This window comes from Zingiber officinale, chromosome 9A, assembly GCF_018446385.1.
Source record: "Zingiber officinale cultivar Zhangliang chromosome 9A, Zo_v1.1, whole genome shotgun sequence".
In the NCBI taxonomy this organism is placed as follows: Eukaryota; Viridiplantae; Streptophyta; class Magnoliopsida; order Zingiberales; family Zingiberaceae; genus Zingiber; species Zingiber officinale.
In genome coordinates, this window is record NC_056002.1 from 30,496,536 (window position 1) to 30,510,578 (window position 14,043).

Sequence of the window (14,043 nt, forward strand, 5' to 3'; positions counted from 1 at the left end):
TGATATCAAATGCGAAAAACAGGGTTCTTATACACTACTCAGTCACATAATTTGATCAACTCTGCGATTGAAAAACACAAGCTAACAAATCATAAACATCGTTGGTCCTCAAATATCGATATTGATTTGAGCAAACGCAGTAGGTTCTTCTTGCTGATCTAGACTACACATCAGTATCGCACGACGATAGAATTCACTTTCATACTTAGAACAAGCACTTGTAACTAGGCGAATGAGCGTTTGCACTTAAGAGGTATCCATTCCCTGGGCATGGTACTTGTCCAACTCCTTGTCCAACTCTTCTGCAGACTTTTTAACTTTCGGCTTCATCCCTCGCCCACCGCGACCACGGGCAGCTCCAGCACCGCGTCCACCACCTCTGGCACTTCCACGACCTCGACCCCGGCCACGCTGAGGGCCACTACCTTGATTCATCCTGCTTGTTGGGCAAAATAAATGAGCAATCTGAGCAGTACAAAAACAAGCTGGCATAATGTCAGGAGACTCTTTATTCTTTAGTCATTAAAGATATGCCATGAGATGAATTCAAATTTCTTGGATAGTAGTAACATTAACGATCGATCTCGTTGAAAAGAAAGTGAACCAAGAACTGCATTGCATCTTTAAAAAGATTTCTGTATGCAAATAGAAACAAACTAAACATCCAAGGTAATCACATATATGTTACAATGGGTAGATAACAAAAATCAAGTAAAACCTCATTGAGGATATTAGAAGACAAGTGCAAACGGTATTCAAAAAGGATCAAGAACAGCCTATATAAATGGGCATGCATGGGCTTACCGAGAAAAACGGCTTGATGAACTTGTACCACCTTGACCAATTTGTGGGCTGAAAAGAAAACTTTGTTAAGGCAATTTTCAAAATGTTGATTTTCTCTCTTACCCATATACACAAAGTGAAAGATAAATCAGCAAACAGTTGAGTAAAATGGTAAGTACAAGTTACAAGTGAAAATTATTAAGAATCACTGAAAAAATTACTCAGACATAGAAGAACAATAAACAATTAAGAATTCAGATGCAAGTTGCAGAGAATTTTTAAGACTTAAGGCAAAAAGAAATATAATTTTCAAGTATATTTTTTTTCAGAAAAGGAAAGTATAACAAAAATTTTCAAACTTTAAGCATACAAGAATCCACTTCCAAAGAAAGATATGTATCTAATGCGACTGGAGAAACAGATATCTTCTGCACAAAAGGATTATCCTTGGACAACACTGAATAAGAAGATATAATAAAAATAGCAGATGTACTGAAACCACATACGTCATAACAACTGTCCTTCTCCCTCTACCATATGAACCGCCAGCAACATTCACACGAGGAGTTGTGGGCAATCCTAGATTAGTGCCTATAATTTCAATTTTCATAGGCTTTCCATCCAGAAGCACATTGTTATAACGTTTTAAAGCAGCGATGGCATCACTTCTCCTTGCGTACACAACCTCAGCTGAACCCTGCATATAAGTTTGATCATCTCAATACATGACAAAACAAAAAGAAAATGAGAAGATAGCATAAAAGGCACAGTCTCAACAAAATTAGACAACATTAGGAATTGACTCTAGTTTAACGAGGCAATCATGGCATAATAGTTCATGATAATGAGGCAATAAAATCATGTAGTTCTGATATTGCACAACTTTAACCATTCTTCAGGTAAGTGGTGATTCTAGCATTGTGCTGCATCAGAAATAATAAATTTTGGTTTCCGACATTCAGCTTTCATTCTATTGTTTAAGACAATTATTAGTCTGCATGGAAACCCAATACCAATTAGTAACTCCTCTACCAAAGAGAATTTAACAAAAACATATTTGATCACATAATTTGCTCATGAATGTAATGTTAAAAATAAACAAAGACCCACAAAGAACCTATCTGATACATTAGACTAACATCTCTAGAGTCTAGATCCATAGATGTATCATAGTGGTCATTGTAGCTTCCATGTGCAGCGTTATTCCTCCATACTCCAATGTCATAGTTAAAGTAAAAGATGAATGCTAATGACAACTTGGTCTCCAAGTTTTGGACTAGGACAGCATAGCCTCAGATGGCCATGTAGAAGAGCATAAGGTAATTCAAGTAGATGACCCTTAAGGTACAACAATATTAACAAACCTTGAATCTCGAGTAGGCGCCACTAAAAGTTTAAAATGTGAATGCGTTGTGAATCACAAAAGGGCAACCCGGTACACGAAGTTCCCGTTAATGTGGCGTCTTGGGGAATAGTCTATTGTACATAGTTTTATCCTGCTTTGCAAGAAGTTTCCGTGACTCAAATCCTTGACCTCTAGGTCACACGGCAAAAACAATCTGTGGTAGATGCCATTACAAATTTAGAACTGGGGCAGTAACAGAACTATGGTTTTAAATACTATTACCATTTTGCTTTTGTCTCTTTGTTGACAATTTGCAAGTTTAAAATGTAGCATAATACTGCTTCAACTGTATATTGATGAACCATCGGTTATCTGTATCACTTAGAAAACAGAACCAAGAAATATAGACCTTCTAAAACTTCAAGGAAACAAGATTGTGTCATGTGAGAAATAAAAGCTGAACAACTTATCTAGAAGTGTCCATTGATAGTAGAGGTGACAAAAGATGAAATGCATTCACCAGCAAATTATGACTTTGGGTTTGCATTTGAGTTGAATTGAGTTTTATAAGTTGATCCAGAGAGAGAGAGAGAGAGAGAGAGTAATGTTACGGTGCTCACCTCCGGTGGACGACAAAGTGTACTTCCAGGCATCCCGCTCACTCAGTTAGGCACTAGAGTCAGGCACGGGAGGTGAGCACGATATCATTAGTGTGTGCGTGGGTGTATAGAGAGTGAGAGTGAGAGTGAGAGTGAGAGAGTTTAGATATCCTGCACACCTTACCCTACACACCCGTGCACAACCAAAAAAAAAATTGATTTGAAATTTTTTTTTTGTGCTTAATACTATAACCCAACCCCTAAACCCTAAAAGCAAAAGTTTTTTTTGGCATAATCGGAAGCTTAAAAAAATAAACAAAAAAGGGGAAAAAATAGCGTTGCACACGCTGTGAGAGGCGCCCACAGTTGTCACTCACCATGGCATAACCGGAAGCTTAAAAAAATAAACAAAAAAAGGGGGGGAAACAGCATTTCACACGCTGTGAGAGCGCCCACGGTTGTCACTCACCGTGGGCGCCCAGGATTAGATGCCTACACACACACACACAACATGACCCATTTAAACTAGGGCCATTTCATGTTGACCTAGTTCCTGTGGAATTTAGATTCCAGTTAAAATGAGTGTGCAAATTGTCTACAATCCATTAACACAAAATGCCAGTGTCTAGATTATCAGCATAGATTTCAGACCTTGAAACCTAGAAATGGCACAACAAACAATTAGGGATAGGGCCATGAAGAAAACTATGAAGGCCAACCACATGAGGATTACAGGACAGGCATCTCCTTGGTGACTGAAGTATTTCAGATCCATTTCCAGTTTAAGAAAGTGAAAAGATTGCTTCCTGCTTGCAGTTAAAGAAACATGGAATCTACAGAATATCCATGTTTATTTAACCAAAAGGCTTTTAGCTAGAAACTTGGTCGTACAAGCTGTAAACTAACATTTTTAATATGAAAATACTATCATCAAGCGGGAAAAAAACTAATGACAGTTAGAGAGCATTCCCGAAGAAATGGTAAAACAAAGACAAACTGAAAATAATCTTTTGATTGAAAGAGTTTAATTAAGATTTTAAATGGTTTTCAAATGGATACTCTTTTACAAGTGGAACAAAGAACAATTCTCGATCCAACGAGATGTAAATAATTTCTTCTAATTAGAAATAAAGTTTAATTTCATCATTTAAGAATTACACAGTTTTAAATGGATGACTACTCTTTTACAATCAAAACCCAGAAATTTTAGCATAAGATAAAAGCTATTCTGACCTAGCAATAACTTAGTTGCTTCCACGTGAAGAAAGAGTTCAACAAATCACCACAATATTGATCTTAAAATTATTTCTATTGTATTTTAAAATTAAAGTCACGATGCAGCACAAGAAGGAATAACCAAGTGTTGAGTATAAACAGTGGCACTTACAATAAATATATAAGCATCTCATGATATTTTAAACAATAAAAATGAGGAAAAACAAATAATTTTTTCTGGACTTTTCTTTACTTTCCTAAATCAAAAGTAACGGAAACGATGATTTCTCATGCTGACACATTAAGAAGACTCGTACACTATTATGATATTACAATGTTCTATTTTCCAAAAAAAAAAGTCACATATAACGAGGAAATGTATCCTAGTGCAACAGTCAATTTTAAACTAGGAGGAAAAGAAATGTTTTTATTATATAAAGAATAGGGTAGTTTGCAAAACCCACACTTGGTCGACCATTTCTATCATAATGAACTGCAAAACGCTTGAGGTCACCAACTTCAGAGAATAGCTCCTGCATGCCCAATTGAACATGAACAACGAAAGAGATAAGATTAACTTATAGAATAGTGTCGGAAGTAATTTAGGTTAATTTCATGGAATCAGCTTACCCTTATATCCTGATTAGAAACTCCATAATCTAGGTTTGAAATGTAAAGTTTTGTGCCTGTTTCAACTCCTGGAATGCCAGCTGCTACCATGCTATCACCAAAGAGATCATGTCTCTGCGTCATGTCTTTTGTTCTGCTGAAAGACTGATAAATGCAGCCAACCATCCAGATAAGGGAATAGACATGTTAGTACACAATTCATATACTTGCCGATTAAGTGTTATGCCAAGTGAGTTCATAGAACGAAGAAGAGTTTATATAACCCCAAAGTATAAAGTATCCATCCAATGGATTCCCTTGTGAAAGAAATACTCTATTGAAAATACGATGCATGCTAAATCAATAGCAGATATGGCATGGATATGAAAATTGAGATGAGAAGTCCACCGGAATAGTAAACAATGCACACTGATAAGAAATGGAAGTAGAGAAGTCCACCAATATCATATGCAGGTCATAAGCTACCGTTGAAAGCTCCAAAGTACAGCCCTTTAAGCACTTCAACCAAAAAATCCCCAGGAACTAGCATAAGAATTTAGGGCTTCATCATCGATGATTTGATGTTCCAAATTTAGCAACAGATCAGCTTGAAATTGTCCCCCTTAAATGTCTTCATTAATGAATTAAGCACCGAGAAGCAATATAAATGTGGTATATGAGCCCTCTCCCCATAAAAAAATTCTGATATCCTCCTTTTGATATCTGGGTTTCTAATGATTCAGGTTCTTGAACACATGCAAAAAAATCAATAGTTTTGGGCTTGCCTTGGCAATCTTGTACGGTGACGGGCGAGTATTAACCCTAAGAGGGCCTCGATTAAGCATTCCTATTCCTCTTCCACGGATAGTACCACCAGGCCCACCACGTCCACGACCACGGCCTTGGCCTAGGCCTCGCCATCTCCCACTTTGACTAGTGTTTCTGTTTCTGATCAGATTATCCAGCACCATATCCAAAGATGTGGTTTTACAATAATTAACTTGGAGAATTCCAAGATAATAAGCAGGACCTACAAGATTAAATAAAAAAAGCAATGAGAACACTTTCATCTGTAATGTTATAAGAACTGTTGTCCTCATATGATAATAGAAAAAGAAATATGGACATAGATCACAAAAATAAACTTATATAAAATAGATAGTTCTTATTTATTATTGATTTATCTATTTGGCTATGTAAATAACAATTCAGCAGATAAATTATTAGAACATAATTCTTGCAAACATGCCAAGCAGGTAATAGTTTTTACGTTTATATTTATAATAATAAAAAAACACAATTGACAACAATTCACTCTTTTACGTTTATATAAAGTGCCTTTACAATTGACAATTAATCAATACAATAAAGACATTTTCAGTGTTCATGATTTGTAATAATTAATCCGAATTCAATTTATTGACAATCACGAGCAATTTGTAGATTTATAGGATTCTAAATTATGCAATGGAAAAGTATATTAGAGAATTACAAACGCAAGAACCCCAATTTGATATTCTAAAGCCTAAAAAGTTCAAAGAGCCATGAAATGCTCAATGTGAAACTAATATACGCGCAGGTAATAGTTTTTTTCAGCAACCGATCAGACTTGGCACGATGTCACAAATATAAGCGCATGAATCCAAATATCCGACCTCCAAACGTTAGCAAAGCGCAGATAAACGCACAGTTCAAACACTAACTACAAATTTCTCAAAAGTCAGATGGCTATAGATGAAGAAAAATAAACTAATAAATAAATAAATACCTCAAAAACACCACAGGTTCCTGGACATCGATTCAAAGTGAAAAAAAAGTGACGGATCTGGGAGAGGGTGGCTCTAACGAGGTTCCTAGGGCTAGATCTCGGAGAGCCCTGCTTCCAGGCTGACGATGGATTCAGGGAGACGGAAACAGAGGGGAAGTCGAAAGGATTAGAAGGAACCAAGATGAATCGGGGGCTGTTGCTGGGGGGATTTGCAGAGTTGGGAGGGCGACGAGAGAGGGGAAAGCAAAAGAGGAGATTTTTGACGCCCTTCTACGCCGCGATGGAAGCGCTAGGGTTCGTCTAATAACGACGCGCTCAATGCACGAGGATCGGGTGCGCATACCAAGACAGGATGTGAAGTTACTCCGTACCAAAGAGACGGTAGATCGTTCATAACCGCTGGCCCAATGGCTACTCCTACGGACAGACAACTAGTTCGGCGCCTCCTATTCCGACTAAGAAAATTAAAAAGCGCCCATTGATTACTTATAAAAAAAAATTTTTTGATCATTAAAATAAATCTAAAATATAACGATGAATTCAGAAGTTCAGTAACTTTTAATTATATATATATATATTTTTTTTTTTTTTTAAAGAGGTGAGATCTTTTAAATTATTTTGATAGATATAGATGATGCTCATCTATTTTATAATCATCCTTCCCACCAATATATACAAAATGAGTATTCTCCATACCGTAAAAAATTAATCTAGAGGAAAAATTAAACTCAAAAATGCTCATGCTATTTATTAGAGTATCCACAGTGTGATACATTAATAAGATTATAATACTCTTTTAGTATTAAAATCATTATAACACTATTTTTCTTTTATGCGCTCAAACAAAGGGACATGGAAGGCTCACTATGTGCGTGTTTTTAATTTTATTTACTAAAAAAATATAAATTTTAAAAACAATAAGATGATTAAAACAATAAAATTTTAATATTATTTTTTAAAATAGTAAAATTATTTTTAAGTAAGATTATTATTAAAAATAATAATGATTTAAATATTTTAATAATATATTTATTTAATATAATATAATTTTAAGACAATTGATTGGACGGTGAGACCCATAAATAATGAGTATTAATATTAAAAGGAACGTGGGTGAAAGAAATATGTTATTATAATTAGTATGTGACAGTGTACCTCATGTTTTTTATGAGGTGATGAATGTTATAATGGGAGTGAATTATGGATGCTCTTATCTTTTGGCAACCCCGTCAACCCATCTCATGTCCAATACAGAGAAGGTAAATCACGGAGCATGAGGGAGGTATTTATCTCGGCTATGCTGAGATTCGAACCTCATACCTTAAATTAGCAGCACCTCATACGCTAACCACTAGATCGTCCTAAGGGGACGTGTCTACCCCCACACACGCACGTGTAGTAATTATCCTGAGCACCCAGTATGGCGACACTTAGGGGTGTAATTGAAATAAGCTGAAATCGAACCGTAAGAGGCTCGAGCTTAGTGTTGGGGCAATCCCAATGGTCCGTGGGACCATGTATTTTGGTGTTTGGGCAAAGGGTTTAAGTTAGGTTCACCCTTGTTATTTGATATGTGTACTTGGGTTGTGCAGGACTGCAGGATACACATGTGACTCAGGTTGACGGTTTCGGGTCCGATAAAAGATGGAGCATCCGAGGGACCGTGGACAAGGCAACAAGGACAAGGGCCGAGGGAAGCGACTTCGAGGCATACGCGAAGGATGACATTAGGGGCGAGCCGCAGGCTTGCATGCATCCGAGGGACGAGAGCCAAAGAGGAAGTAGGCTTGAAGGCAAAATGTCAAGGCTGCGAAGGAAGCGTCAGAGTCGTAAGAGTGAGGGTCCGAGTGTTGTGAGATAATGCACTCGGTACCAGTCGACTGCATGTTTCATCAGTCGACTGGTTCAGTCAACTAGGCAATCGACTGATTCAGTCGACTGGGAGCGAATAGAATGCTTCTGTTGGCTCAACAGTATGCAACAGTCGACTAGTATCGAGTCGTTGGGATGTAACGATCGAATTTCCACAGAGGACAGTCGACTGCATGTTTTGGCAGTCGACTGGTAGACGGGGTTTTCAACCCGCGGCTTATATAACCAAAGCTTGGAAGCTTGGTTATAGTTGACGAAATAGAGGTGATTAATCTCTATTAGTAGTCTACCTGTGCCCTAGAGTCAAAGGAGTTCTTGTGAGGGTTGTGGTGAGGTTTCTCCACCCACAAGGAGCTACGTGAGCTAGCCGGAGTTTGTCGGAGAGTAATCCACCGAAGGATCGGGATCGTCCACCTTACGGACATCTGTAAAGTAGGAGTTCTAATCTCCGAACCACGTTAAACGAACGTGTATTGGTTTGCATTTCATTTATTGTCTTAGTTTTAGTTTAGCTTGTTTGTTTTGTTTGTATTTTCACTGCGCAAGCTAACAATAGTGTAGGAATAAAGGATTTGAGGTGTCGTCTATGCAACCCCCCTTCAAGCCGGTCGTCCGATCCCTAACACTTAGTTCGTTTTACCTAAGCTTAAGTTCGACTTGAGTTTAATTCGAGCTTTAATTCTTAAGCTCAAGCTCAGCTCATAATAAAATTAAATAATTCATAAACAGCTCTAACTCGGCTCGAAAATGACTCATTTAAAAGTTAAATGAGCTTATATGTATATAAATGATATCCTACACATCCTTATGTGAGCGAGTATGGACGACATCCAACATGGGCATATGATGCAGTCAAAACCCAATTTTTTCAATTTCTCTCATCTTCATGTAATAATTTCTCTCTCTTTCCTCTTAAATTAAAATAAAAGTATTTCTTCTCTCTCCTTTGATTGCATGTAACAATCAATGCGGTGCTGATTTTTAAAAACCAGTACAACGGGTTAAATACATCAATCATCACTATAGTGCTAATTTTTAAAAGACCGACACAAAGTGATGCTAGTCTTTAGACCATCACCCAACACCCTTTAAAGATCAACGCCAAGGTGATCTTTAAAGACCAGCACCAACATGATGTTGATCTTTAAAAGACCAGTACCAAAGATATTAGACTTAAAGATCAGCACATAACACCCTTACTGTTGGTCTTTAAAAATTCACATCATCACCAGGTGGTGTTGATTTTTAACCTAGTGCTAGTTTTTAAAAACCAGTACTACTTTGTTGCTGGTCTTTAAAGACCAACAGTACCACCTTGGTGTCCTCTCTATGCATCATTGCCAGTTTTTAAAAATCAGCACAAAGGTCTCTTTTAAAAAAACCAGCACCAAGATGGTGTTGTTTTTTAAAAATCATCAATGAGGTAGTGTTGATTAAAGACCAGCACCAACCAAGACCGCCACCACCACCTTCACACAGTGGTTGATGTAATTAAGTTGTGATGCTAGTTTTTAAAAACTAGTACGATAGTGATTGTTCCATGCAATCAAAGGAGAGAGAAAATATCATTTTATTTTAATTTAAGAGGGAAGAGAGAATAATTATTGCATGCAGATGAGAAAGGGATTAAAAAAATTAGATTTTGACTGCATAAGATCGTCCACATCGGATGTCCCCATGATCGCTCACCTAAGGATGTGTCTACATTATACCCTTACCTTGCACAATCTTGGGCGCCCGACTCAAAAAAGTGAGTCAGGGCATTGGACGAGCATCCGGGCACCCGGACATGAGGGGAGCTTAAAAGTGTGCAGGCTAATATATGCCAATGCTCATAACGTCGACCACGGTGCTTATTTTTTTTGTTTATTTTTTTAAGCTTTTGGTTATGCCAATAAAAGTTTATCTTTAGGGTTCAGGCGTTGAGTTATAGTATTAAGCACAAAAATATATTCAAACCGAAAAAAATTATGTGCTCAAGAGATGTGCAAGGTAATATGTGCAGGAAATGTCACCCCGACATTTCGTGCACGACCGTGAGCGACGAACATACGTGGCGTTGCCAGCTTAATTTCTTTATAAAAAAATATTCCTTTTATTCTCTCTCCTCTTTTTGCGCATTATTCAAAACATTGTTGAAAGAATTTCCCAAATGCAAATTGCTCTCGCTCTCGCCTCTTCCTTTATCGTCGTCGTCTTCCATTGCAGCTTGCTCCTTCCGAGTGCATAGCCAACGATTGAAGCTTGTTCTTGAGTTAGATGAAGCTCCCCAAACTACGTGTCGAACACAAAGGCGACACTGGTTTTGAAGGCACCCCTCTCCATTCTCAATTGTAAGTCTTTCCACTCCATTGTCTGTTTTTCAGCTCTGTATAATATTTTTTAGTTCTGATATATCCTACAACGCACAAGCCTAGGTGCTTTCTTACTAGTTTTTACTTATATAATTTGTAAGGAACTTACCAAACATCAATTCTCACATTTTATAATCAATGATAATTTGTTTCATTTTAAGTTGTAATTCTAGACTGTGATCCTAACATATATTAGAAGGATTTATGTTATAATGTACAAAGCCAATGTCCAAGTAGCTGCTACAAGGTATAGCAGCTACTTGGTAAGTCATTTCATTTTAAGTTGTAATTTCCTCTATTCCTAATATATATTGTTTATACATGATTCTAAATGATATATATAATTTAATATAGGGAAAAACATATGTTGTCTTTATTGGACGTCCCGGATGTTAAATTGTTAATTATTATAGTTGCTACAATATTGTATCAGCTACTTGGAATGTTAGCTGCTACAACTGTTGAATCAAGACACACGTGAGAGGGGGAGTGAATCACGTGGTTTTAAAAACTTTTTTTAAAAAAACTAAGTATGAATGCAGAGGAATAATGAGAAAATAAGAAAAAGACACGTTTGGTTTTACTTTGTTCAGAGCTTTTGACGGCTCCTACTCCAATCCCAAGGTCCTGCGGACCTATCGATGTGTAATCCACTAATAACCTCTTACAAAAGAAAGAATGGGAAAAGTGTAACAAGCTATACTTTCTTTTTTTGTAGTAATTAAGTACAGAAATTAAACCTTGTTACTCAACACTCTTTATAGATAGTTAGCTCAAGCTCAGTGTTGGACGACTCCTCAGTAATAGTGCCATGGCCCAAGGGTAAGGTTGTCCGACGAAAATCGAACAGCACCTCCCCTATTACAACGACAATTGAAACTTGTATACAATATCACAAGGTTATTCACAAGCTAACAACAGCGGACACGTCTGAATGTAAATATAACTACGTAGTTTATAAGCAGCTCACACGACTGGAACAAAAAGATAGTAGAAGACATAAGCAAAACATAACAACAATACAACTTACTGCAAGTCTGCCCGACTTGACATAACAACTACATAACCAAATATAAACACATCCTAAAATGGAAACCAAAATCAAATTAAGTATTGCACAACTAAGTTTGAAAACCAGAACAAAAATAGCAATAATAACAACGTGGAAAACACAATCTCGAGTGTGATGTGAGACTGGCAACCAAGGCTCCTCCGAGTGACACGACGCATCTTCTACCTACTAACTTGGAAATAAAGGGAAAGCAAGGATAGTGAGTGCAAAATACTCAGCGGGTATAAAAAGATAGTGCATGTCACTATAAATATATATATATATCAAAGAGTGTAGTCTCAGGAGAAATACTTACCATAAAAGTAAGAGTACTCATATGAGCATCTGCTAAGCAAAGGCATAACTCATAATATAACATCCACTAATCTGCTCAATTAAGTATGACCAATAAATCAAGAGTATCTACAATACATCCAAATCCTACACAAATAAATGCATAACCAGCAAACAACAAGTCTTGACTAGTTCAACAATTTGAACCACGAATGGGTATATTAACCAACAATTTGACCTAAGTTTAAAATATAAAGTGGTTAACCAAACCTAAATTAGTTAAACTCAATTAAGTTAACTAAAAAATAATTCAATTAAACTAAGTCATTATAATTAATAATTAATTTTAAAATCTAATTACCCATAATTAATTTTAAAAACATAATTAATTTCACAAATATAATTAATTTCTAATCATAATTAATTTCAAAATGTTAATTATATTCAAATTATAATTAAATTATAATCACTTTCAAATCATAATTAATTTTAAAATTTTAATTATTTTCAAATCATAATTACTTTCAAATCATAATTAATTTTAAAATTTTAATTATTTTCAAATCATAATTACTTTCAAATCATATTTAATTTCAATTAATTCTAAAATCCTTAATTAAATTAAATTATTTTCAAATGATTTAATTTTCAAAATCTTAATCATAATTATTTTTAAATATTGTTTAAAAAGTTTTAAAATTCAAAATACTCAGACGTATATGTTTTCAAATTCAAACTTAATTATTCTGAAACTCAAATTTAAAATACTTTTGTCTTCAACATTTTGAAATCTTCAAATTTAAAGCTTATATTTTAAAATCCCAAAGTCAGTATTTTTAAAATCAAAATTTAACTTAAATTATTTTTGAAATATACTTCTATATCATAAATATTTTTCAAAGTTAAAAATAAAATAAATTTAACTTAACTCCATCTCACACACACTCATAAGCTGAACATGCTTGATAACATAGAATGAGTGAGATGAAAAATTAAGAAAATAAATAATAACTTTTATATTTATTTTACATACTTGAACTCTATGACCCTCAAACATTTTTTGCATTAATTAAGGGGGAGTGAAAGGAAGGTTAAGACATTAATTTTTATTTTGTTAAACATTGGTTTTAGAAGTCAAACTTTTCAAATATTCAAAATACTTCTGAAAGAGGAAGTTTAATTTTTTAAACTATTTTTGAAATGAAAAATAAATTATTTTTGAAAAGATAAAAACTAAGTATTTAATAAAGTATTTTTTTATTTTTCAAAGAAATGTTTTACTTAGCTAAGTTTTTTTTTAAAGCTAAGTGTCTATCAAAATCTTCTTAAAAGCTAAACTTTTATGATTTTTTTTTAAGCTAAGTACTTGACTAAGCTTTTATCAAAAAATTTTATAAGCTAAGTATTTAACTAAACTTTTATCTAAATCTTTTTAAAGCTAAGTTTTTTTTCCAAAATCTTTTTAAAACTAAATTTTTATCAAAATCTTTTTAAAGCCAAGTTTTTATCAAAAGTTTTTCAAAAACCTAAGTACTTAACAAAGTTTTTTTTAAAAGCTAAGGGTTTTTTTTAAAAGCTAAGGGTGCATTTGATTTATGTATATTCCATTTTCATTTTCTGAAAAACTCGCGTTTTCTAAAAAATAGAAAATGACTTTTCGTCATTCTCTATTTTTCCAGAAAATGTTATCTATTTTTTTAGAAAACCGATATGGAAAATACAAATCAAACACCATTTTTCATAAATGCGCATTTTTCAAAAAATAAAAATGAAAAACATGCAAATCAAACGCACCCTAAGTATTTTCAAAGTCTTTCTAATTTAGCTAAGTGTTTTTCAAAATAATTATTTTCAAAGCTAAGCTTAGCTAAATTTTTTTAAAAAGCTGACTCACTTTCAAATGCTTAAAAATTAACTAAGTTTTTTAGGCTTAGTAGAATAAAGACAGAATATATGGAATTTAAGTTTAGCAATATTTGACATAATGAAACAATTGTTAAGATAGGAGATGACGAGTTGTCCGAAACCGAAAGCTTTAGATATTTAGGATCATTTTTGTAAAATGATGGAGGGATTGAGAGAGATATCTTACATAGGATACAAGCAGGATGGTTGAAATGTAGGAGAGCGTTAGACATTTAATATGACCGTAA

The 14,043-nt window shown here is 34.8% G+C and overlaps 1 protein-coding gene across 3 annotated transcripts; it reads right to left on the reverse strand.

Moving 5' to 3' along the window:
- LOC122018647 (THO complex subunit 4C-like) lies at positions 1-6,623 on the reverse strand. 3 transcript variants are annotated; one of them, XM_042576023.1, is made up of 7 exons: positions 6,320-6,623; positions 5,337-5,581; positions 4,573-4,716; positions 4,407-4,475; positions 1,290-1,480; positions 805-852; positions 1-436 (listed from the first exon to the last, which is right to left on the reverse strand). In XM_042576023.1, the coding sequence occupies exons 2-7, from the start codon at positions 5,520-5,522 to the stop codon at positions 247-249; spliced, it is 828 nt and encodes a 275-aa protein (XP_042431957.1). In that variant the 5' UTR covers positions 5,523-5,581; positions 6,320-6,623; the 3' UTR covers positions 1-246. The 3 variants fall into 3 exon arrangements, with proteins under 3 accessions (XP_042431957.1, XP_042431959.1, XP_042431958.1); XM_042576025.1 differs by lacking the exon at positions 6,320-6,623 and having other exon boundaries at positions 5,011-5,480; XM_042576024.1 differs by lacking the exon at positions 6,320-6,623 and having other exon boundaries at positions 4,960-5,480.
- Positions 6,624-14,043: the final 7,420 nt, after the last annotated feature.

Bases quoted from the DNA above. Each gene is read 5' to 3' on its own strand.
- LOC122018647 (XM_042576023.1), bottom strand. From the start codon at position 5,522: ATGGTGCTGGATAATCTGATCAGAAACAGAAACACTAGTCAAAGTGGG. The intron at 4,476-4,572 runs GTAAGCTGATTC...TTGGGCATGCAG, and splicing joins TTTCTAATCAGGATATAAGG to GAGCTATTCTCTGAAGTTGG. The intron at 437-804 runs GTAAGCCCATGC...CCCAACAAGCAG, and splicing joins TCATCAAGCCGTTTTTCTCG to GATGAATCAAGGTAGTGGCC.